Source organism: Schistocerca piceifrons, chromosome X (genome assembly GCF_021461385.2).
Source record: "Schistocerca piceifrons isolate TAMUIC-IGC-003096 chromosome X, iqSchPice1.1, whole genome shotgun sequence".
Lineage (NCBI taxonomy): Eukaryota > Metazoa > Arthropoda > Insecta > Orthoptera > Acrididae > Schistocerca > Schistocerca piceifrons.
Window position 1 is genome coordinate 218850540 of NC_060149.1, and position 27649 is coordinate 218878188.

The window sequence follows — 27649 nt, forward strand, 5'->3', positions numbered from 1 at the left end:
AAGAATCAAAATCATTTCCTTTTTAAAGGAAATTTATAAATCTCATACAGAAAATTGCAGAAACCCCTTATTAACTGAGATTTCCTTGAAAGTTCAGGGTAAATCATATCAAAAAGTCACATACAAGTACTTTTACATAATGACAAATCTCTGAAAATGCCATGTAACAGTCTAAGTGGAAAAACAAATGCAATAAGAAATATGAGAAAACAGATGCCTTCAGAATATTATTTCCCTGAAGAGTGTGTTCCCTTCACTTAAAAATTAATCTGTAATGGAACAGTATTAGTAGAAAGTCAAGTGACTGTGGTACATTTCAATCTCTAATTATGTTTGCCAATTTAAAAAAAAGGCTTACAATTTATTTCAATAATTTGCCATTCTCTTGTCTGTAAATTTAAAAAGGGTAAAAATAAGTTTTAAATGGCTGATAATATTCGTTTGTAGTCTCCAAATTTTTAAGTTGGAGATCTCTGTGTAAACCTTGTTTACCCATCTTTTTCAGTTTCTTTATTTCACACAAACTATTTTGGAAAATTATTCAAGAAGGTCCAAAATACATTAAATTCCATTAATAGAAAACCACCTTTTCAAAATATATTATCAGTCTTGAAGAATGGTCAACAGCTCAAATGAGCTTATCTTTGTACGTGCAATGAAAATAGTTCAGCAAATGCCTTTGGCTTTAATGACTTCTCTGTGACAGAGATACGAAGGATTTCTCAGTTAATAAGGTTTCCTGTTTCATTGTGTGTATTTGTGTGTGTGTGTGTGTGTGTGTGTGTGTGTGTGTGTGTGTGTGTGTGTATATTTTTTATGTATATATTTACACTCTATTTGCTTTCCACACAAAAATACTTCACACATCATAGTTCATAAGAATCTGAACAAAAATTTATTTAAAAAGAAGGAACAAAATAAGAAAGCAAGAAATTTTTTCTGAAATAGATGCATCATAAGTTGGCTTATTTAAACAGTTAAATAGGATATTCATAAATTACTGACTGTGCATAAACTGTCATTACACATAAATATTAACATTAAACATTGTACACAACAGTCTCAAAATACTTTAATATTACGGATAAAATATTCTTTTTATATGCATCAAGCTGAATATTAAAAGACATACAAATTGTTCTTTTAATGGAAAACCATTTATTATGGTTTTTTATTTTGCCGAGAATATACGAAAAAATATAACTGCACAATAGCACATGAACAACAAATTCTAAAAGCTTCCATTCCATTAATGGTTTTCATTCTGGTTAATAAAATAAATGCTCTTCTTCAGCAATAAATTCTTTTGAAATTTCTACAAAAATAGGTTTGTATGATGATCTGTAGGAAAGCCAACAGCCTTCATGGCTTATAATGTAGTATTTTTATACAAAATCAACGATCAGTGTATTGAAAACATTATCAAAACTAAAAATTTACACTTAAAGCAAGCACATACAGCTATGCATTACCTAGCAGCTATGTATGTCTGATTACACACCCACCATACACATATTTTAAAATAAGAGGAGATAATATAAAATTTGTAACTAAAACTAGCTCATAGGTATTACAGGCACCATTATATTGAGGTAAAATGAAGATATTTACAACCAAAAACCAGAGCGTACTTTTCACAAGCATACTCTTACACAATTGCAGACAGAAGTATAGACAGGGAGAGAAGTGTCCACAGTGCATAACTGCTTTACTTTGTAGGAGAAGCAGGAGAATTATTATGAAATGAAGAATATGAACAGAAGAAGATGTGACAGTCAAACAAGAAGATTAAAGACTAATAAAGTCCTTTAGTGCACATACTTCTTCAAGAGATGTAATCTAAAAAATTACAAACTCTTTGCAAAAAAATATTAATTTCATACTATCATTCGTTACACAACTTGCAACATAAATGATATTCACATCCACATTAAAATAAATAAACAATTACTAATTGCATCACAAATGAAAGGCACTTTTAAGCTGCTCATTATTTGGGAGATAAGAAATCCAATCCTGTAGCAATGGAATGAACTCAGTGCTCATCTGGGGATGTGCCAATCCCCATTGCAGATTCATAGGCTAAACCGTGGAAATGAAAAAGACAGATCTCAACCTCAAGTTGTAGATCTTACATGTATTTCAGTAATAAAAATACATTTTAATTCTTCTTCTTTCTCTTAAAGTAAGAGTCAGCATAATGACCACCCAAACCTTGAGAATGCTGACCAATGTAGTTACCCTCTGGACTTGGTTCTGGGGATGGCAAGAGCCTATTGTATTTTCTTTTCTGTCCAACAGGTGTTGAAAGCCCAGACGGAGGTGATGCTATCACTACTGGACTTCCTGGGTGAGACCACAGTCCTGGCACAAAACCTGAAGCTGGGAAACTTCCAAATTGAGGGGCCGGTGCTGGAACAGCTGCAGCAGGGGCTAGGAATGTTCCTGGACCCCAACCATTCTGATATGGTGATTGCCTTAATTGATTAGGTTTTACTTCCAAGAAACCTACGGGTTTTGGAGCAGGAACTGAAACAGGGCTACCTATTATAGGCTGGCCAGGGCCAACAGGAGTACTTATTATAGATGGCCGTACACTTGGGATTGGACTGCTCAGTAATGTGCGCCCAGTCTGTGCAGAAGATACACTCATTGTTGGTGTAGGATGACTAGTAGGAACAGGGGCTACAGATATAGCCCAGCTTGGATCCTGTGCTAAATGGTTTTGAATATTTGGTACTCCCACAAATGGGAAAGGTCCTGGTGGAGGAACAACTGGAATCCCCGTTGTTCCATTACCTGTTTGTACTGCATTGGTCAGTGTTCCCAGAAGCTGATTGAGATTTTGTGCATTGCTTAATATTGTGTTAATGGTTTGCTGTAAATCACCCGGTACAGCTTCGGTAAAGCCGATCATGCTACCATTTTGCTTCATTGGTAGTTTCCCTGGTGTAACAAATTGAGTTTTCTCTGTATGCAAAGGAGCTTTCATTTCATAAATGCCTGTAGGATCCACTAACCCAACAGCAGGTTGTGGTTGTGCCTGCAATTGCCCTAAAAGACCATTCCATATGCTCATTTGGTCCATATCTTCTAAGACTTGGTGTGGAGCTACCTCTGCTGGTGGTGGGCTCATTCCACTTGATGGATTGGGAAGAAGAGGTAACTGCTGGTAAGTAAAAACAATTAATTAAAAAACAAATATTCACTGAAGACAAACTGTGGCAAGATAAATGAGCACACCCACTGAGTGGCACCACATTAAGAAGACAAAACACACACATACATACAGTACAGGAAGTGTGGCAGAAAATCTGCTAAGGCACGAGATTCAAAGTATGTCTAATTTACAGTTATACAGTGAAATACAAGAGAAATATCTTCTATAATGATCATTTTGCTCACAGGTACAGCAGAAGAAGAGAAGGCACATTCTAGAATGTAGTATTACTGGTTTCTGAGCATTAATGGTAAGAAAACTCCCACTGTGTGTTTTGTCTTCTTTGACACATGCTGTTATATCTTACCGCAATGAATACTACAAAATTACTTAATCAATACCATAGTAGTATGAAATTAAATGTGAGATATTAATGGCAGTACAAAGTGAATGTATGATGCGAAACTTATGTATTTATTAAGTTAATTTAGTCACCACTATTCTAAAGAAAAAAATACCAACGCTAAAACAGGAAGAGAGGAAGACATAATTATAATTATGTACTAATAATGTTGTATACTGAGGATAGATGATGTGAGAATAACAAAACTATGTCGTGTGTTGATAAAATATTTAACTTTTTATAATGGAAACAATTTAATTATATCACATGGGTGAACACTAACCATTAACTGGAATATAAGTCAGCCCATATATTCCTAGGCTTTGATACCATTTGATCCCAGATCACAGTATTTATAAAAATAAATACAGTATAACCCCACTTTTACACTCCCAGAAGTAAAATCTTCCCACTGCTTACATATTTTATTGCACCCATCAACAATATTAATTTTCACCTGTTTTGAGTTAAAATATTTATAATATTTCCATGGTATGCACTTTATGAAACAATGTTCATGGAGAGAGAATGAATACAACATAAAAGTATGGTAGCATGGTGTTGGCCTTAAGTAGTGTTTGCAAATGTCGTATGGTTAACTTTCTGGAGCTATACATGCCCTACGCAGTAAATCTAAATAAAAAAAAGTCAGAATAATTCATGGCAGTATTAATTTGTCTCCTGCTGTTGCCAAGCTCTACTCAAATTGGTGGTGGTTAAGAGTAACTGTTTCAATGTAAGTCAGAAGAATGTGCGACTTCAGATGAACATTCACTTGTCTCTTGTCACTAGCAGCCTTAGCTTTCTATAGTGTGTGCTGTACGAATAGCAGTATGCTGATATTATTCTGGCTATATTGTTACAATTATTTTCACTCTGTGAGTATGATCATATTAGACATTATCCACTTACTAGTATTCATAATTAATTATATAGTTTTGTTTATGGTCTGTACACAGATGATAGTTGCCATCTGTTAGGTAAGGTTGACAATGTAGGCTGCATCGACAGAGCTGTCACTTCAGACTGAGGTGAGTCAGTTTCAATTGGTAAAGCTACTTCTGTCAGTGAGTGTGCCAACAGTTAACTGTGTGTATCATGTAACATTGTTCATAGCCTTGTTTAAGTTGTCAAAGTGTTATGTTGTTAAGTGTTTCTTTAAAGTGGAAGCTTAGAGTTTTCTGGCACAGTTTTAAGATGGAAAATACTATGAAAAGAAACAGTGAAACACTTTCAATGGGAGAGAAAGTAAAAATTCTGGAAAAATATCATAGAACAGGCATTGAATTACCATGGAGTATAGGGATACCAGCGTCTATGCTGAACAGCATAATCAAAAACAAAAGACTATTTTGGAAAGTGCAAGTAACACTGGGCCAAATTCAGAAATGATGAAATGTCAGTTACTCTAAATATACGGAACTGGAAGAAATTACAAAGAAATGGTTTCAGATAGAAAGTGCTTCCAGTATCCCCACAAATGGTGTGATACTGCATGTAAAGCTGGTGAAGGTGGCCAATATGCTTTTAATTGAGGTCTAATTCACATCTAACAGGAGAATCAGTAGGTTCAAGAACTGGCATACCATGATGTAAAAAACTATACATGACAAAGGAAACAACGCAAACATAAAAACCATTAGAAAATGGCAAAGTGTTACATTACAAGAAGAACTTGTGAAGCAGTAGAGCATAAAGGAGATCTCCACCCTAGATGAAATTTGCCTTTAAAAGAGAAACTGCCCTGATGGGTAACACAGTCAAGTTCACCATACAGTAATGCAAGACACAGATGCTGATGGCTCAGAAAAAAATTAAATTGTTTGTGTTTGGCATATAAACAAAACACACTGCCTCAAACATGTAAAAACATTGCCCATTAACTATAGTGCCAATATCAAAATGTGATTAACACTGGAACTATTCAAGAAGCAACTGAATAGCCTCAATAAAGGAATGGAAACCTATAACAGGAAAATTCTTCTGTTTATGGATATTTGCCCCGCACATCCAGTAAGTATAAATTCATGCAATATGCAGTTGAAGTTCCTACTACCAAACTGCACAAACAAATTGTAGTCCTTGGCTTTGGGCATTATCCATGCCCTCAAATCTTATTACAGGAAAGTCATTGTGCAGAAGGTTGTTAAGTTTGATGGAAGTTGAGAAAGAACCAACCCCCTTTAAAGCGTCAGTTTTGTGTGTTTTGCACTGTATTGCCAAGGGCTAGACAGAGGTTAAGGAGTCCACCACTGCTTTCAAAAGCATGTTTCATTCAAGCAGACAAAGGAAATGGATCTGACATACCATATCTGAGTAATAATGATGACAATGAAATTCTGCTGCTTCATTGTGAGGAATGCTGCAGCTGGAGCACTCCATGCAAGATTTCCTACATGCTGAAAACAATGTTGTCAGTGTTGAAAGCATATCTTTGGAAGATCTAATTGATTTTCATATACATGAAAACAATTATAACGCAGGAAGTGATAGTGGTGGTGGTGGTCCTTCTGTTGTAGACATTATGTAAGCCATTTATGTAAGAACCTCACTCAAATTCTTGAAAACATATCCACCCCCTGAGACAGATCTGTAGTGTAATCCGACATCTACGTTAAGTTTGAAATTTAAAATTTGTTTGAGAGTTGAAAAAAACAACTATTGGAATGTGAAAGGTTGTGATGACAAATTAATCTGTAGTGTAGCCCAATCCATACTTTCACAAACAATGTTTAATGTAATTTGCAATATTTCATGCACTTTTCACTGTAAAATGTAAAACAGCTACAGGAGTTCAGGGTTCTAAGTTCAGCATTTTAAGTTCAGCCATCATGTTACTTTTCCAACACTTCATCAGGACAAACTTTACTAAAAATAGTGCATTTGGAGTGATCTTGAATGCAGTGGAACAATCAAATTGCACATCTTCATGACATGCAAGTGTAAACACAAGAACCACCAGATATGGCATCTTAGTTTTCAGACACTTAAATCAACCTGGCAGTGGCTTGGTATGCTACTGTCTGGCTCTCCCCAAAACATATCACTTTTGTGTGATCTGTTGAGCTGAAGTGTTGGAGTTGGGAAATGTCCTGTCTGTGGTTAAACGTAGCACCAGATTGAGAAAAACCTTTATTAAATAAGACATGTCTGCAATGAGTATTTTGATTTATATTATGTACATGCATCATACATAAATTGTGCATGGTTGGGGGGAGAGGGGGCATTTCTGTGTGTAATTTTGCCTCTTAAAAAGTAAACTCCCACATTTTACATTTTCTCACTTTTACAGATTTTTTAAGTGCCTTTAAAAGTGTAAAAGTGGAGTGTCACTGCATTTACAATATTTTTTGAAAACTTCAAGTTAACAACTCTGTCTGTTGCCAGTATATGCCACTGCAGTACAGTATTTGAGCCCATCTTGAATTTATAAAAAGAATATAACATAATTATAGCTCATTTTCATATGTTTGTTCATGCAGAAGCTTATTTTAGATGAAGCACTGCTTTAAAGTGTGTCTAATATTAAGTTGAAATTTGTTTTGTGCCTTTCATTCATAGTATTCAACATGCTGTTCTTTTCTACGTAGATGAACATACTTATTGTTACTGGTATCAGGTTTCCAAACATAAATTTAATATCTTGGGAAATATGCAATAAATCATATTCTTGCACAAGACATGAATTATATTTACTTCATGATATTTTCAGTCCCATTATACAGAATATTTGTTTTAATGGATATTGCATCTTAAACAGCCACTTATTTAATATGTAATAGCATTCTTCTCTTATGAAGCTGAAGTATTTTCATGTGAGAAAGACCACCATCGTCATCATCATCGTCCTCAATTGTTTGCTTTCAAACTGAATGTATCTTCATCTCTTGCATCTTGCAACATATGGGTTTTCAACACTGACCAATTATACTGTGAGCCCTCACTGTTAAGTTTCATGCTATGCAAGACACTCCCCCTCCCATACTTTTTTCAATATGTTCAAAAGCTGCTTTTTTGTGTCTTGTTTTTGCCATCAATCCTATTACATTCACACATAAAGCCTATTAAGAAGATTGCAGTAATGGCCCCAGGCAGCCATGTTATGATCTGCTTATATGTATGTTTAGACCTGTCCAAACATACATTCCGGTTAAATAGTAGAACTTCTAACATCAGTTCTGACATAGCTGTATGTCAGTATAGTTACTGATCAATCATCAGTAATAACTGTTTCAGTGGAGGCAAAAACTGGTGACGAATTTTGTAGTGCAGTTTCCTTCATCTACTGAGTGGACCAGTGGTTTGAAGAAATTCCCCTGGTACTTAGAGACACTTGACCATATTCAGATGCTTTACTGTTTCAGGATGGTAACTTGAGTTTCATTTTCAATGGTGCTGCTCACTCAGGATGACCTTCATTGATCACTGGTGCAATATCACTGCTGTACAGCAACTAGTCCAGGAAGCTCAGTGTGTGTTGTACTGTAAGATACAGAAATCTTTAAAGTGCCTTATCTGTCTGCCTGAACAGTACTTTTACATGCAAAAACTAACCAAGACAGAGAACAAACTGTGTGTGAAAAATAGCATGCATACCAGAAAGATAGTCTAAAAATGCCTGGCTATCAAAAAGGGAACATTTCTTGGTTTCACAGCAAAGGGTGCTGAAATGTTCGGTTGTCAGAGAAATAATAAAAAGAGCTAGAAGTGATATGAGAAAGTTGCAAAGAAACTCAGAACAGTCCGGCCAAGACTGAAACCTGAGAATGCTCCGGCACAAATTTTACTCACTATTTAACTATAGAAGGTTCACAGTTCTTCAATATCCCCCCCTTTAGTCCACAGCTCAAAGATATTTTGTTCACATTTGCAGAGACCTGGCAGAAAGGATAGCACTTCTTTATGTATAATTTGCAAGAAGCATGGGATGATTAATGTGTCCAACTACCAAAGGGCATTCACATGAAACAATTTCACAAGGAGTTTGAGTACATGGTGATACATTGATAGCAGAGAACTATTTTTAAAATGTAAAACATACGTAATTACACTGTAAAACACTCATGTACACTTGACATACTGTACCTGAATGTTTAAATTTGCATGTACCCTGATTTAAACAGTTATGTGTAATTTTTTTTTAACCAGCATGGTATTTAATTTTATTTTCTCTTTGACTTGCTGATATTGTGTTGCTTTGGAAATGTAAAATATGAGATAAAAACTATGGCATGAGGACAAGAAATTACTCATCAAACAGCAGTACTTTTGAACTACAAATATTCACATAAATGAGGTGTTGAACACTGTAATTCAACATTTGAATTTACACTTGGCATCAGATGTCACAACACTGCTGTTATCTCCTTCAGCCCTCCAGGCTGAATGGCATCCCAGTGTAGAGAGTGAGCATATATGTGGATTCCGACTGACAGAATACAGACCTGAAAGCTGACCTATTGTTGAACATCTTTATTATCCTATCCACTTGCCACAGTGCTGCTTTTATGCAGTAGTTGGGTGGCTTATATACCACTGAGAAAAATTTTATTTCTGTTTCCATAATCAATGTCCATCAATTCATTCTCTTCTTCCATTATATGCTGTGCCAACTTTTCATCCCTCCAACAATACCATACGAGCTCTCCATCAATACCATATGAGCTTTTTTTCAGTTTTTCCATGGAACTTAAGATAAGTTTTCTGCTCTATCATTCAAACTTGATGATATTTTAGTATGGCTTTACTGCTCAATGTTTACCATAATGTGTTACTTTCACTAATATACACTCCTGGAAATGGAAAAAAGAACACATTGACACCGGTGTGTCAGACCCACCATACTTGCTCCGGACACTGCGAGAGGGCTGTACAAGCAATGATCACACGCACGGCACAGCGGACACACCAGGAACCGCGGTGTTGGCCGTCGAATGGCGCTGGCTGCGCAGCATTTGTGCACCGCCGCCGTCAGTGTCAGCCAGTTTGCCGTGGCATACGGAGCTCCATCGCAGTCTTTAACACTGGTAGCATGCCGCGACAGCGTGGACGTGAACCGTATGTGCAGCTGACGGACTTTGAGCGAGGGCGTATAGTGGGCATGCGGGAGGCCGGGTGGACGTACCGCTGAATTGCTCAACACGTGGGGCGTGAGGTCTCCACAGTACATCGATGTTGTCGCCAGTGGTCGGCGGAAGGTGCACGTGCCCGTCGACCTGGGACCGGACCGCAGCGACGCACGGATGCACGCCAAGACCGTAGGATCCTACGCAGTGCCGTAGGGGACCGCACCGCCACTTCCCAGCAAATTAGGGACACTGTTGCTCCTGGGGTATCGGCGAGGACCATTCGCAACCGTCTCCATGAAGCTGGGCTATGGTCCCGCACACCGTTACGCCGTCTTCCGCTCACGCCCCAACATCGTGCAGCCCGCCTCCAGTGGTGTCGCGACACGCGTGAATGGAGGGACGAATGGAGACGTGTCGTCTTCAGCGATGAGAGTCGCTTCTGCCTTGGTGCCAATGATGGTCGTATGCGTGTTTGGCGCCTTGCAGGTGAGCGCCACAATCAGGACTGCATACGACCGAGGCACACAGGACCAACACCCGGCATCATGGTGTGGGGAGCGATCTCCTACACTGGCCGTACACCACTGGTGATCGTCGAGGGGACACTGAATAGTGCACGGTACATCCAAACCGTCATCGAACCCATCGTTCTACCATTCCTAGACCGGCAAGGGAACTTGCTGTTCCAACAGGACAATGCACGTCCGCATGTATCCCGTGCCACCCAACGTGCTCTAGAAGGTGTAAGTCAACTACCCTGGCCAGCAAGATCTCCGGATCTGTCCCCCATTGAGCATGTTTGGGACTGGATGAAGCGTCGTCTCACGCGGTCTGCACGTCCAGCACGAACGCTGGTCCAACTGAGGCGCCAGGTAGAAATGGCATGGCAAGCCGTTCCACAGGACTACATCCAGCATCTCTACGATCGTCTCCATGGGAGAATAGCAGCCTGCATTGCTGCGAAAGGTGGATATACACTGTACTAGTGCCGACATTGTGCATGCTCTGTTGCCTGTGTCTATGTGCCTGTGGTTCTGTCAGTGTGATCATGTGATGTATCTGACCCCAGGAATGTGTCAATAAAGTTTCCCCTTCCTGGGACATTGAATTCACGGTGTTCTTATTTCAATTTCCAGGAGTGTATGTGGTAGGTCTCCCCATTTCTGTTTGCTGCACTTATATATCCACAGCTTGTGGTGTAGCGGTCAGCATCGCTGCCTTGGGTCCGATTTCTGGCAGCACATAGATTTTCTTCATTTGGGGGCTGGGTTCCGTGTTGTCCTATTAATTTCATCTCCCCTTCACTGACAAGCAAATCGTTGAAATGGCATCAAATACAAAGACGTGCACCAAATGGTTGAACAACAACAGACGGCCTCTCTCAGCCAATAATGCCATATGATAATTTCAGTTTTTCTACATATACATTACTTTCTTTGAAATTTCTTCTTGTTTCCCACACTTTTCACCTTCACTCCCTTAACTTTCACCACTTATTCTATCTTCTCACAGCCTACTATTATCTAATTTTAACATTAAATCTTTCACTTTTTCTGTCACCATCTGTAGCAACTAGACAAAATATTTTCATCTTATTAATATAATTGGGAGGTTCTGTTACAGCAGTATCTGAAAGAAAGAGTGTAAATGGTACAAAGTATTGTGTTTTTTATACGTTAAAGCAGCTCTTTGCCACATTCCTCTTGAAACATGCATAATGCCTCATCCTGATGTAAGAGGTATTGGAAACTATTGAAACACTGATACATGACAAAGATTCCATCTAGTATTGGGAAGATGATGGGAAACTGTTAATGAAAAAGATACTGGTGAAAGATTTTATTTTATTTTATTTACTTTTTTACACTGAACCATAGCATAGCACATGATGTAATGTGAGACTACTTGTTTCCATGAAGAGTGTTATGTATGATCTTAAATGACTACCATAGCATGCATTCAAAAGAAGGCCAAAAAATAAAAATTGTGCTTCTTTTGCATTTGGGGAAGTGCAATAGTAAGATAGTTGAAGCACAAGAACTTCCCTTAAATTTCACATCCCTGACTTTTTTGCCAAAAGTTTGAAAGACTTTGGTTATATGGTAATGAAAGCTTGTTCTTTTTTCAAGCAAGTCCCTGTTAAAGTATTAGGGTGCAATATTAGCCTAAGTTATTTCATAAGACCATACATGCCTTCAATGGAGGAACATGATAGGAAACTACATGCTACATGCAATTTCTTTTTGTACTATTGCACAGTGGTGCCATTCTTGCCAGCATGTTGTATCTCAAGAAACATTAGTTCTGAATTTCCTACTGTTTCTCATGAAACATTAATTGACCCACATTAATTTGGATTAACAGTAAAGTAATATCATTTAAGTGGAATGATTTGGACTATAACATTTGATTCTTTTCCAAAACCTACAAAATTGCTGAACAATCTTCAATTTGGCGATACTCAAAATAAATATGCCAGCTGCTTTAGGACGAGTCTAGGTTTTGCAAATTTTCAGAAAAAATTTCACAGTTTCCAATTTTTTTTTAAAAAATCAGAAATGTTTTCATGTTATTTACATGGCAGAAATAACACTAACAATGTATTCATAAGTAAGCATAACTGCAATGGAAAAACTCCAGCAACAAGTCCAGTGTACCAGACACACTACCCTTACTCCAGAGCATAGGTGTAATTAGATTGAGGATAAGAGACATCACAGTGGTTAAGACACTAAACTCAGATTTGAGAGGAGCAGAGTATAAATCCCTGACTGATCATCCAAATTCAAATATTAAGTAGCTTCTCTAAATCAGTTTTGGCGAACGCGGATATGGTTCCTTTGGAAGATCCACAATCAACTTCCTGCCTATCCTTGTCAAATCCAAGTATGCGTTCAGTCTCTAATGACCTTGCAATCAACAGATGGTTAAATCCCAATCTCCCTTGCTTTACAAGTTGTTGGTGTTGTGGTATTCATTCCAAAGGCTGGTTTGATGCAGCTTTCCACACTATCCCGTGCAAGCCTCTTCACTTCCGAGTAACTGCTGCAACCTATATCAATTTGGATATGTAATCATCACTGTCTCTCTACAATTGTTCCCCTACACATCCTCCCCCCTCACCGCAGTAACAAACTGATAATTCCTTGATGCCTCAGAATGTGTCTTCTCAACTTACCCCTTCTTTTAGTCAATTTGCACCATAAATTTCTTTTCTCCACAATTCAGTTCAGTACTTCCTCAATAGTTGTTCAATCTACCCATCTAATATTCAGCATTCTTCTGTAGTGCCACATTTCCAAAGCTTCTATTCTCTTCTTCTCTGAACTGCTTATCATCCATGTTTTACTTCTGTATAAAGCTTCACTGCAGACAAATACCTTCACTACAGATTTCTAACATGTACATTTATATTTGATGTTAAATGTTTCCCTTGCTATAGCCAGTACTTTATATCTTCTCTACTTTGGCTGGAGGGGGGAGGTCAGGCTTAAACCACTGGCCAGAAGGGCAACATTCTCTTCTTCGAAATGAACTCACAGAATAATATGAAGCAAGAAGCAACATAGATAGAAATCCCAAGGAGCCTCGTTGAAAGAGCAGCTTGCAGAGATTATTCCTCCACACAGTTGATTAGGTATTATATACAGTTTGTTCCATGGGGCCATAAATGAACATTTTGAGAGTGTATGAAATGTTCATCTGGAATCCACCCAAAAAGTCAAAGTAGGTAATGAATATCATCATCATTAGATGATATTATGAATTATTAGAGGAGAAGTTATAAAGAAATAAATTATGTAAATGGAATAATTAAATCACCTGAACCAGATTGGTTCTCTTAACTTCAGTCATTTGAATTTATAGTGAAGAGCTTCACTGAGACACCAATATATGAAAATTTCCAAGTAATAAATACCTTTAACTTCTCTAGTTTGTTGATGCATATCTGAATAGAATGTTAAAGATGGTCTCTGAACAAAAATACTCATGGCTTGTAAGAAGGAATGATTGTGTGAAATGATGGATCAGAATATCTTCACAATCATTTACAATATAAATACTGAATAAGAACTAAGTTTCTGATGGGATAATACTTCATATTGCACTAACATAAAGGGTGTGACAAAAAAGTATTGTCAAACTTTCAGGAACCTTTCCTGACATGCAGAGGAAGGAAGTGTTATACATCGGTCTGGCAGAGCCGAAGTTTTGACAACTCCTTAACACATTACTGTTCAGATACACACAGGAGAAAATATATCAGCACAATATGAAACACTTTACTGAATGAAATGTCCAAAAGGCACTTTGTTAGCAAGGACACATGCATCAACCTGCCACTCCATTGAATACCTGATGTGCTGATTATCCCTGGAGAATTGCATATTATTGCACAACGTTCCACTATATGGGCACGTAAGTATGTACATCTTATGCCAGGATTCAGTACAAAGAGCTGTCAAGTGCCTCCACATATAAATTTTTAGTGGGTTTTAGGTCCAGAGTGCATAAAGGCCAAGGAATTAATTGGAGCACCTCCATCTATTCATTCACCATGGAATCTGTTATTTAGAAGCCTACAAACATTAATATGGTAATGAGGAGAAGCCCCATTGTCCATTAATTAAATGTTTTAGTTCATGCTTAAAGGCAAATGTTCTAGCAGAACAGATAGTGTGTTCTCTAAGAAAGCATGGTAAGTTTCTCATTGAGCCTGGGTACAATATCATATGGTGCTAACAGTCACCAACAATGCTGGCCCTAACGCTGACACAAAATCTTTGTTGATGGCACGAGTGCGCAATTTTCTAAGGATCCTCAACAGCTTACATGTGCTGACTGTGAAAATTGACAATCTGTGAACAGCGCAATTGCACCAAAGTGAGGATTGATGCATTGTTGAAGGAACCATACACAGAAGTATACCTGTGCAAGAAAACCTGCTGCTGACAATGCCTGCACATGCTGTATATGGCACAGATACAGCAGCTCCTCATGTAGCACTATCCAGACAGTCATGTGGTTGACATTACTTGTTGCAGCTGATTATCTTACAATGACACTAGGGTTGTCATCTGTACGAAGAAGTTTGTTCCTCTATTGTGGTGTCCTCATACTTCTAGTACTCTCCCAATCATATGTAGTGGCCTTAAATGTTATATGCTACATAAGACAAAAAGCAATTGCTTAAATGTCATCCTGTTGGGGCATCATTGTTCTGGAAATCTCTTCCATACAAACACTGAGTGCCATGGCTATTATCACCTGTTAATCTGTACAGAAGCTGGAAAATTTTATGAACTTATTTTTCTGAAATAATGGACAAGTTGCCTAAGGTACACAAGATAGCAAATGCTCCACACAGCTTTCAGGGTAATATGTACCTATTTAGAAGATTTTACCGTGTTCTCCACGGAGAGAGAAAGGGAACTACATCACATGCTTCGACTGCTCTCTCCTGTCAATTTGCTATGTGATCCACATCAGAATTTCATTTATACTTCTAACGGTGTTTGGAAACTCATAAAACAAGAAACAATGACATCTACTGTGTCCTGTATATAAAAAAATGACTGATTCCTTATAGTAACCTCTAATGAACATTGCAAAAAGACAGCCATCATCAAAAGGGAACTAACATGAAAATCCCTGTCAAGTGGTCAGCTCAAGTGCCAAAACACATAAGACAGATGTAGCCAATTGCATGATACTATTCGGTAGCCGTGGCACATTGCATAATCCAGATTCCTACAGCTCAGCTCCCTGTGACTCAACTACTATGGTACACTGTAATAAAATTGTGTCTCCCTCCTCAAAACACTACAAACCAGCAGCATAAAATCTAGTTTTAACAAAAACTAACAGAAAATGCAATATAGCTACCTCTTCTTTTCAGTTGGATGACAGGATATAAGACTGATAAGGTTCAAATGGCTCTGAGCACTATGGGACTTAACTTCTGAGGTCATCAGTCCCCTAGAACTTAGAACTACTTAAACCTAACTAACCTAAGGACATCACACGCATCCATGCCCGAGGCAGGATTCGAACCCGTGACCGTAGCGGTCGGGCGGTTCCAGACTGTAGCGCCTAGAACCGCTCGGCCACCCCGGCCGGCGACTGGTAAGGATCTTAAGTGTTATATTAACAGCAAAATTAAAACTTAAAAATTTTATATTACTTATAATTTCTCTGCTCACATTTAAAACTCATGAAATATCATCGTTTCAGGAAACATTTGCAGCAGACTTAATTTTTCTCAAAACTTCTCTGTCAAAGCTATTATCTTACCTTTTGTGGTTGTCCAGGCTTTAGATAACCATTTTTTGGCAGCTGTGGGGTGCCAGGGGCAAACTGTGGTGGATAGTGTGGCATAGGAGGAGGTACAATAGGTATTGCTGAAGCACTACCTGAGGGAGGAGGAGGTGGTGGAGGAGGGGGAGGGGGTGGTGGTGGGGGCCCACGCTTTATTAAGTTTTGTAATGTAGCAAGCATTTGTGGGTTTCCAAGAAGTGAAGGCTGACTGCTGCCCATCTGTGCCTGCATCTGAGCTGCTAGTAGAATAACAAGAGCTGCATGTGCATTTTCTGGTGCTGGGGATTGAGCACCACTCTGTGCTGCCTTCCCTTTGCTTGTCGTATTTCCTCCTGCCGGCTTTTTGCCAGCCTCACTGCCATTTTGGAGAGCCTGAATTTGTGTCCATATTATGTTCTGCAGCGACTGTGCAACTGCAACATAACCACGTACAGCAATTAAAAAATTAAACTCTATTTCTCTAAAAGTTGCAGTTTTTTATGACACTAGCACAAATTACAACTGTATAATAAACTATAATGTAAGAAACTTGCCACAAATAGTGAACAATAAACACTGAGTTTAAAAATTTTCTAGATTTTACAGAACATTTGCCGTATTCTTCATTTCAAGCTCAACTGATAAAAGCAATATAGCCCATTTAAGAGTATTACAGCTGTATATAAGATCAAAGAAAATAACAAGAAGACCAAGAATCTATTATCACCTTAGCCCTTTTTCTTTGACAACAAACACAAATAACTGGATTTGAAAGCAGATGTTGTGTTAGACAAACAGCTAAGCACACAGCTAGCATCATGGCACAGTAAAACCTACAGTGATTTATCTGCAGATTCATTTCACCATAGCTTCATGATCAAAGCATATTTACCCAGTTACAATTAGAAAAGAGTCTCAAGGTCCTAACCTTACCAGTATAAATAAAATGAATTACCTTCAGCACAAAAAATAGTGTTCTCCTATCTGCATGCTATGATTGAACAGTAATTAATAGTGAATTAAATCAAAAAACAGATTGTACTGTAGAGTTAGGCAGTGAAGAAATCTGAAAATTCTTGATTAACAGCAAATCAATATTTCAGCATACCAAGAGCCACACACTATACAATAACATCACTGATGGAACTTCTGTTTTTTATAATTCTTTAGATTTTACAGTCATGAGTTATACACTGTTGCCATCTGAAATTTATCTGAAAAGTCATGCATTATTATTATTATTATTTCTTTCTTGTCTCAGACATTATGTCTGGTTGAAAATGGAAGGTGACGCGGACCTTGATCAAGCGTGACTTCCATTTAACTGTACGGTATATGTTACATTGCATTTAGGAACTTTCGGGTAATTGAACAAGTGTCAATAATTACAGATTTCTGTAGTTGTATATGTAAGTTTGGATGTAGCTGTATTGCATTGATGTACTGGTGGATATTGTGTGGTATGACTCCTGTAGTTGATAGTATAATTGGTATGATGTCAACTTGATCCTGATGCCACATGTCTTTGACTTCCTCAGCCAGTTGGATGTACTTTTCAATTTTTTCTCCTGTTTTCCTTTGTATATTTGTTGTATTGGGTATGGATATTTCGATTAGTTGTGTTAATTTCTTCTTTTTACTGGTGAGTATGAAGTTAGGTTTGTTATGTGGTGTTGTTTTATCTGTTATAATGGTTCTGTTCCAGTATAATTTGTATTCATCATTCTCTAGTACATTTTGTGGTGCATACTTGTATGTGGGAACATGTTGTTTTATAAGTTTATGTTGTAAGGCAAGCTGTTGATGTATTATTTTTGCTACATTGTCATGTCTTCTGGGGTATTCTGTATTTGCTAGTATTGTACATCCGCTTGTGATGTGATCTACTGTTTCTATTTGTTGTTTGCAAAGTCTGCATTTATCTGTTGTGGTATTGGGATCTTTAATAATATGCTTGCTGTAATATCTGGTGTTTATTGTTTGATCCTGTATTGCAATCATGAATCCTTCCGTCTCACTGTATATATTGCCTTTTCTTAGCCATGTGTTGGATGCGTCTTGATCGATGTGTGGCTGTGTTAGATGATACGGGTGCTTGCCATGTACTGTTTTCTTTTTCCAATTTACTTTCTTTGTATCTGTTGATGTTATGTGATCTAAAGGGTTGTAGAAGTGGTTATGAAATTGCAGTGGTGTAGCCGATGTATTTATATGAGTGATTGCTTTGTGTATTTTGCTAGTTTCTGCTCGTTCTATAAAGAATTTTCTTAAATTGTCTACCTGTCCATAATGTAGGTTTATTATTATTATTATTATTATTATTATTAGCCCCAATCCAAAAAATCAGTTAATACAATAATTTATTTAGAAAGCTTTCTGGTCTCATTGCACGAGGTCTTATTTCAGCACTGATTTGAAACTTCTGAGTGTACTTACACACAGGGTTTTGTTTCGCCAAGTTCTGCAGCTGTTGAAATACTGCTGGAGCAGGTGGGTCTGGTAATAACCCAGTAGCCTTGCCTCTGTTTACCTGAAAAAAAAGGCAGAATGTATTTCATACTAAATTATTATGTCATCAATAATGTGCCTTACATATGCATAAATATCTTGGACAAAAAATTAGATGACTAAACAGTAGCATGGAAGATCACTTTATTACTGCCCATATGTATTTACACTTTACTCACTGGAAGTACAGCAAGACTAAAAAGTCATCCAAAGTCTTAACTATCATAATAAAGCATTGTGATGGTTGTTACATATGACAGCCTGGTATTACCTATAGAGTACTGTTCTTTGTTCACAAATTCTTGTTATATTCCACTGGCTACAATGATGATCCATAATGAAATTGACTATTACTTGAGGTTTTGTTTTAGGTTTCTGTAAGGAGAAAATAATGACATTCCCACGTGTATATACTTTTCTGGAGTATATAACAAAGTTTCATGTTCTAGTTATATTATTGATTTTGCTAACTGTACATAATGTAAGCTCCTTGCAGACTATGTACGTTTGGTTTTCTTTCCAGATCCTATAACCAAGCGAGGTGGCTAAGGCAGTGTTAACACACTGGACTGACAAGCAGGACGAGTAGAATTTGTAAACTGACTCGACATCCTGAGCTGGATTTTCTCCAATTACTAAGGTAAATGCTGGGGTGGTTCCTTTGGTAAGGCCATGGCCGACTTGCTGTCCTATCATCATCTAATCCTATCCTACTTTGTACATATTTATATATGTATACATTATTTATATAAAATATGTGACGTGTCCTATACTGTTGACAGAGTGGTCAAAGTAAAAAAAAAAAATAAAATAGACAAATGAGTCTCATATCCATGTGCTTCCATTTAGCTGAAACAGATAGTGTGCCATAACACAGCAGAATGAATTTGAGTGATATCAGTGTATCTGATCATTAAAAAAGCTTACAATGAAAGCTAAAACACTTTTTTTTAGGAAAACTATATAATTTTTAATACAATTGCCCCTGTGACAGCTTAAAGATAAACACCAGTTTACATTTAATTCCTACACCAAGCTGCTTCTGAATGCTATCTATGGCATGTGATGGTCACAGTAAAGTCATGGGCCTCTTGTGATCAATGGCAAGAAAAAAAATTAATACTACATTTTATTGTTGATGACTGACCACACATATCAGACTGACAAATGTTAGCATTTAACCTTTTTTATTTTTAATAGTGATGGAGGAGGAGGAGGAGGAGGAGGAGGAGGAGGAGGAGGATGAGGAGGAGGAGGAGCAGGAGGAGCAGTTATTAGTACCCTTACTAAAACTTTCCAGGACAAAATTAATTAAAATTTTTAGAAGCCAAAATTAAAATCATAGAATCTTTAACATGTCACTCATAATAGTTCACTGCATTGTTGTTGGTAACTGCATTGTAAAACAAATAGCCAGTGAGTTACATCACTCATTCATAGTAAAAGGACATTTCATGGTCTTACAAATTTAAAACTAAATGCCTTAAACATTTAAGTCAGTTACCTAAACCACTTTGACTATTCATACACTCACTGAAAATTTGAAAGAAGATAAATTTCCATGTATCTGGCACAATTAACTTACTGATTCATTAAGCAGCTTTAGATAAAGATTTATAGCACGAACACCAGGGATGTAGTAACTTATTCTGATGCACTGTCCTCTCAGATTGTACCCGTTGAGAGAAACCTGTGCTGCTTCTGCATCTTCACTAGTACTATACTCAACCAATCCCCAGTCCTGGGGACACCCATTTTTAAGGGCAATCTGAAAGAAACAATTTTACACAGAATTAAGGGAATTTAATATATACTAGAAAATTACATAAAGTACATATAATAATAGAACAGGATGAAAGAGCTCCTTTTTGCTATTCTTGATGTAACAAAAGGAAAACATACCCAGCAGAAAAGAATATATTTATCTATGAATACGTGCTGTCTATCAGAAGAATACTAATGGTAACAAGGGCCACAGTCACAACATTTATGAAGAATTGGTAATTTGTTATTCAACTGAGAAAATAAACTTGAACAAGAATTAATATGTCTACTGAAAATTTATCTGGATATGCCATGAATGAGAATCATTCACTTGCCTTTCACTGTTTCTCATGGTCCAATTACCCCCTGTTAGCATTATTTTTCTGTCGACCATTAAAGGTAGTGAAATGTTTGGGTAAAAATCTCTTTTTCAGAGTTGTAAATTACATTTATTTACATTATTTGAAAATTAACATACCTCTAGTTTTCATTATTGGGGTGTTAATACTTCATGTTCAATAGTAATGCTTTCTACTGGTAGTACGGGCACTCACTGAACCTAAAGTTCAGCTAACACATCAGTTTACATGCTATGGTCTGTCGTATCTACCCATTTGGCAAACAGAAAATTAATTTTAAAACAAATACCCTCTCCAAGAACTGGCAGGAAGCTCCATAATAGGGAATGACACAGTGATAACTTGTGATCAGTAAATGAAACGGCTCTGAGCACTATGGGACTTAACATCTGTGGTCATCAGTCCCCTAGAACTTAGAACTACTTAAACCTAACTAACCTAAGGACACCACACACATCCATGCCTGAAGAGTAAATGAATATAGTATCTTATATACCTCATATTTTGGAGGACATCTCAATGAATTATGAACTCTACCTGAAAGTTCACAAAATTTGAATTTTTCACACACATAGTTACAAATACATGCAAACACTTACAGATGTGGTCTCTCCTACCTGGTCAGTAAGCAATCAGTTGCCGATTTGTGCTACTGGGATTATGTTCTGTGTTTCTCTAACTTTTTAATTATGTGATATACTTGAAAGAACAGTGAGCTCACATAAAATGGCTTTTATAAACTTGATAAAACTGTTGCAGGATGCCAAGAAAAGGAAAAAGCTAGGTTTTAGTGAAAATGCTTCACACAAGGCTCTAATTTTTGACTGACATATTGATATTGAAAGTACTTAACATCATATGTTGATCTTTCTACATCTACATGACTACTCTGCAATTCACATTTAAGTGCTTGGCAGAGGGTTCATCGAACCACAATCATACTATCTCTCTACCATTCCACTGCCGAACAGCGCGCGGGAAAAACAAACACCTAAACCTTTCTGTTCGAGCTCTGATTTCTCTTATTTTATTCTGATGATCATTCCTGCCTATGTAGGTTGGGCTCAACAAAATATTTTCGCATTTGGAAGAGAAAGTTGGTGACTGAAATTTCGTAAGTAGATCTCGCCGCGATGAAAAGGAAAAGATTACAAGCCATCCACAATCTTTGAACTATATTCATAATGAGCGACTGTGTATGTCAACAAAATACATTAGAGTAACTGAACACAGAGAGACTTCGACCACAGCTTTTATCATGACTGCTGGATGATCAAAAACAGTGGGAGTATGAAAATACCATTAAATTTTAACACAGCAGCCCCCGCCATTGTTCCCAAACCACAAAGCTGTTGCTTATCCAAAGCCTATTCACTTTTTCTCTTCTTCCTCTTGGATATCAATCACGTTATAGAACACAATGCTTGATTTTCAGTACGAAGCAATTTCTCTTGAAATCAGAAAAATGAAATCATTTGTGTGAGGCACATTTGCATACTGACACAAAATAAATGAATCATATAATAAGAAAAGTAATGTGTATACATGCAAACTCATTCCAAGAAGCACCTTTGCAATGCAATATAGACACACAGCTGTCACCAGCTGAAAGATTGACTTCAACAAAACAGGCTCCATGTGTTTTTCAAAACATACTGAAATTAGGCCTTTCATGACCTAACTTCATCAGATTTGAGAACCAGCACACCTAGAGACTGTGAAACTCAAGAAGTTAACTGCTGGAAGTAGCCCCAAGTGGAGCTATGACTTCAAGCCTAAATCTTTGGCTTACTATTTAGAAACAAGCCCATAAACTGTATCGTGGAAGTTCCACACTTAAGCATATAAAGATGTGTGTAAACCACAGAAACGTAGACACAATTAATTGATGAGAATATGAACAGAAAAAAGTGATGTATCACACTGCAAAGGAAAATATATTATTAGGGTTATCACAGCATATAAAATAATAAATAAAAACGTGGAATTATGTAAGCCTGTGACTAAACTAACAGATATGTTTCAGTCTGATGAGAGTACTTAATAAACTGGATAAATAATCCTGCCAACAACCATTTATGTAGTTTATGAAACTGTTGCTGCTGACAAGTAAGGTTACCTAATTTAACTCCTTTAGTAATTAGTGTGTGTTTTTTTCCCTTCTTCAAAAAGTAGTTTTTACATTCACTGTAGAAAAAAAGTTGATTAGAAATAATATCATCATCCAGATGCATGAATGCAGTATGATAATTCTTTACAAGGCAGCATACAGATCTACATGGAATGCAACTGTCTTCCACTGGCCTCAGAATGTGCTCTTAAATTCAATTATGGAGAAAATATCAGTTAAGATGGTATGTGGACCACAGTATAAGTTGACATTTTTAACATAAACAAAGGATTATCTCGAGGAATGTTGCATTGGATACCCTCTTCAGTGTCAAAATATTAATCATTAATAACTGTATCAGAAATAAAACTTTTTGTCAACTATAAGAAGGTGAGCTGCTAAGACATATTAGAAGTTTCTGAACAACTGAGAAATAAAGAATTTGAATTTATTTCACGTATTTGGTCATTATACAGTAAGTTTAGAAACTATAATCATCCATAAAAAGGCTGTAACGAGTTTTTTTGCTATGTAATACAAAGCCTAAAAGAAAGGCCAACAAATCTGCTTCTGATGATGCCGTTTGCCTGTCACTGTGAAGCTTAATGATGATCAACTGTAAAACTTACCTGACAATATGGAGGGCTCACTACAGAGCTGAATATCTTCCGAAATTCCCCCATGTCTCTGAAGTCTTTGGGCAGTCTGTCCACATATAGGCACTTCGAGTGGAGGGACTCAAATGTGACATGACTTGAGTCCAACCAGTCACAACATAATACCCAGCTATCCACTTCTTTCCCATCAAGCATATTTTTTGCTTGCATTGCAGCTTCTTTTGTGCTGTATTCAACAAATCCATAGCCCTTTGTTTCACCTAGAGAGGAAAGTATTATTAGTTTCAATAATTATGGAAACTGCAAGTGCTTCTCAGGAAATATTGAAACATTCAATGTATATGTATTTTTTTCACATTACACTTATTTGACACACAACAGAACCACACACTATGTGAAAGTACCATTATGTGTTCTTTAAATGTCTCAGTATATAACAGCAATCATATTTCAACGGACTACGACAAATAGAGAACACACAGTTAAGAATACATATTAAACATAAATTTATAGTGCTTACTTCAACATTCCAGAATCAGACTGAATATAATTTCTAGTTATTAGAACTTCAGACAATTACCGTCACCAATTAATAGCTTTCAATGCGCAAGTATTTCATTTGACTTACAGCTTAACATCATATGAGTGATGAAGTATTTAGAGATGGAGTGCAATCCGGTATTGAGGAAGGAAGTGGCCATCTCCTTTTCAAAGGGGCCATCCAAATATTTGCCTTAAATGATTTCAGGAAACCACAGAACACCTCAATGTATATGCCGGATGAGGACACAAGCCTATATAGTGACAACTGTGCCACCTGCCTCAGTCAATTGAGATTGAAATGTAACATTTGTAATGACTTATTAACACAAATGCTCATCTCTTGCACATATGGGACAAAATCGACAGATATAAAGGCAATTTCTGGAGAACCCCAAGGGAGTAATAGAGGGCCATTACTGTCATACAATATGAATAACATTTGGAGCCCTATGAAGGTTTTACAGGTGATGATGTTGTCTACTGATAGATGGCAATGCTGAAGACTGTAGTGATATGCAAGAAGACCTGCAGTGGATTAATGATTGATGCAGGGGCTGACAGTTGATCCCAAATGGAAATAAATGTAACATTGTTCATTCACACAAACAGAGATCTATTACTGTTAAGTTACACTATTTGTGAAAATGTACTGGTAATGGTAACTTGTTCAACTGATCTTTGAGTAAAATTGTCATAACCAAAAAATAACCAAAATTAGAGCTCATAAAGAAGTTTGGAGAGTGGTGAGAGACACCCCCACCACCATACACCGTAAGGCAGTTTGTGGAGTATAAATGTAGATCTAGACACAGGTTCCTCTTAGGTATTATGACAGAATTTCTGAAGCACTCAGTGAGTTTCACAACATACAAACAACCATCTGCACACTGTAAAGGAAGAAGTCAAGTTGACTCTGCACTCAAGCAGTAACTTATTTTTGCTACATTTGTCTAGTTTTGTTGTAGATTAACATTAAAACAAAAATTCCAATTATGTAAATTATCAGCAACTGTTTGACAAAGGGAATGTATCTTATTTAAAAATGTAGATAGGTGTTCCTTTACAAATGTGTTGCAACATTATGGCTACAAAGTGTTGAGCATCAAAGCATTTAAGACCTGAAACTTCCTGGCAGATTAAAACTGTGTGCCAGACCTTTGCCTTACGCGGGCAAGTGCTCTACCAACTGAGCTACCCAAGCAAAACTCACACCCCATCCTCACAGCTTTACTTCTGCCAGTACCTCGTATCCTACCTTTCACACTTTACAGAAGCTCTCTTGCAGGAGAGTTCATGTCTTCATAAGGGCGAAGGGCAGATACACTCCACATTATTGTACAATAATAGGTTCCAGATACCTTTAATCATATAATGTATGTCGCAAGTATTTCCAAACATTCGAAAATACCCACGACGTTATATCAATGATCTATTACTTCCAGTTATTTAAAATTACTGCACAATCGTGCACACATTATCCTAAACAGTGTTTTTATTTTCAATTGAAAACTTTAATCATTCAATTCCCAACTCACTACCTTTCGTGATTGTTTAATTTCATATCACTCTTCAAACTTAGGTCTGGATATTTGATGAACATGACTGGGTCAAGCAGCAGATCACTAATACTGTGTTTGAGCATAACAGGATGGTTTCTTCTCCAAATCATCTGCATTAACTTACATTTTTGTACGTTTAGAGCAAGCTCCAACTGTCACACCAAATAAATATTCTGTCGAAGTCATTTGCGAGTTGCTCATGGCATCACCCCACAAAGCCTGTTGAACCGTCCGAATGGTTTCCACTTGGGTACCGCCAAGCTTCTGGCTACATCTGATTGCACGTCCTCACTCACAGGCCGACTGCTAGCAACTTACGGTTCTGTTGTAAGCAAAAAATTCACTTCTGCACATTAATGTTCCCTACCTCATATTCACCGAATGAAGTCTCCCGTGCTTCAGTGGTTTACGTGGAAAAGAAAAAGGTTCTATACTTTTTTTAACACGCCTTGTGTTTTGTAGGCACTTTATTTTGGAGACAAACTTCAATTTTCCATTATGTGTGCACCTATTACTGGATGCTGTAACAGATGCCCGATTAACCTGTCCCTTCTTTTGGCAAATGTCTTCCTATTCTTTGTTCTTCATTTCACACTGTCCCCTCAATTTTTACTGTTCTTCGATTGAACCACATTTCAAGCACTCCTAGTTTCTTCTTCCTCGGATTTCTCACTAATAAACTGTTGTCTGCCTCCCGCTGTACCTACAGCAGAACCTATGTGATCGTTCAAGACGATTTTCTTGTATAGTTACTTCCATATATTTGCATGAAATGATTGACTCTGTCGTGCACTCGTATGTTGCTATATTTTCAAATTTGACGACATCGACGACTTTAAATCTTTCTGAATTAAGAATAACTTGCCAATATTTGCCCCATGTTAAATGTCCACGGTACTAGAAATGGAAACTGACACGGTGTGTACTACTCCAGATAATGCACTTAATCACAGAAAACTAGGTCAATGGTGGACGTTCTTTGGACATAAGACCGTACTGTCATTCTTGCAGTGTTAGGACTGTTGACCTACATCACGTTTCCACTTCACTATGAAACAGTGAAGAGATGACTTTGGTATGTTTATAAGGGCAGAAACATCTGATTACGCTGTGGCTCTATGAGCATCATCGAAAGACTCCATTTGACACACTTGCTTCTTGAATCTGGAGATACTATCCCTGTGAAACTTCATGACAGATTGAAACTGTGTACTGAAGCCGGACTCGAACCCAGGCAGCCACGCGGGATTAGCCAAGCGGTCTACGGCGCTACAGTCATGGACTGTGCGGCTGGTCCCGGCGGAGGTTTGAGTCTTCCCTTGGACGTGTGTGTGTGTGTGTGTGTGTGTGTGTGTGTGTGTGTGTGTGTGTGTGTGTGTGTGTGTGTGTGTTTGTCCTTAGGATAATTTAGGTTAAATAGTGTGTAAGCTTAGGGACTGATGACTTTAGCAGTTAAGTCCCATAGGATTTCACACACATTTGAACAATTTTGAACCCAGGCATCTTTCTAGCTAGTCAGTTACCCAAGCACACGTCATGGAACACTTCACAGCTTCTGAACCTCTCTCCTACTCTTCCCAACCCAACAGGTGTTCTTTCACATTCCCCACACGACTAGAAAAAGAGTGGCATGGCTTAGCTACGGCTTAAGACTTGTTGTAGAATGAAATTTTCATTCTGCATCGGAGTGTACATTGTAAACGAACTTGCTGAGAAAACTGAGTGCTATAATGATCCATTACAGCATACCAAGGAACAAGACTTGAGGTTGCGACAGTGGATTCTCACTCTGAAGCAGTAGGGTTCAGATTCACATATTGTCATCTACGTCTGCATATGAGTGATATTCTGTAAAGACTGGCGCAGAATATTTTCTTTTTCCGGTAAGTGCCTGCTTGTGACATTTGTCCACGTGCCGTTGAACTGCATGCTCTAATCGCTGGTCACTGCAGATTTCACAGCTACTGCTCTGTCAGTTGAGTGTTGGCAGCCTGTGAGCTCTGTGACTCTTCAACATCTCTTCTCTGTTGGCATCACGCTTTCAAAATGGGCGGGAAATGCTGAATGGCACGGAGCAGCAAGAGTGTCTGTTACTGCCATGACCCTGCATCTACATCGCCACTCTGCAAATCACACTGATGTGCCTGGCAGAGGCTTCATCGAACCTATGTCTTTCCTTTCCGTGCGTGCTTTGATTTCCCTTATTTTATTATGATGATCGCTTGAAAAGGAATGGACAAGGTACAGGGACACAGTACTAG

At 37.6% G+C, this 27649-nt stretch overlaps 1 protein-coding gene across 2 annotated transcripts in view; it reads right to left on the minus strand.

The window, feature by feature from the left end:
• Window positions 1-756: 756 nt before the first annotated feature.
• The window catches only part of LOC124721857 (ribonucleoprotein PTB-binding 1-like), a 364884-nt gene continuing 337991 nt past the window's right edge, over window positions 757-27649 (minus strand). The window contains exons 3-7 of one of the 2 annotated variants that reach the window (XM_047246992.1): window positions 23299-23546; window positions 20022-20204; window positions 18365-18458; window positions 15926-16362; window positions 757-3166 (exon numbers count right to left, since the gene is read on the minus strand). In XM_047246992.1, the coding sequence (XP_047102948.1) occupies window positions 2162-3166; window positions 15926-16362; window positions 18365-18458; window positions 20022-20204; window positions 23299-23546 (1967 nt within the window). In that variant the 3' untranslated portion in view covers window positions 757-2161. Of the gene's footprint in view, window positions 3170-15925; window positions 16363-18364; window positions 18459-20021; window positions 20205-23298; window positions 23547-27649 lie in introns of both variants that reach the window. The other variant, XM_047246991.1, reaches the window with a different exon arrangement.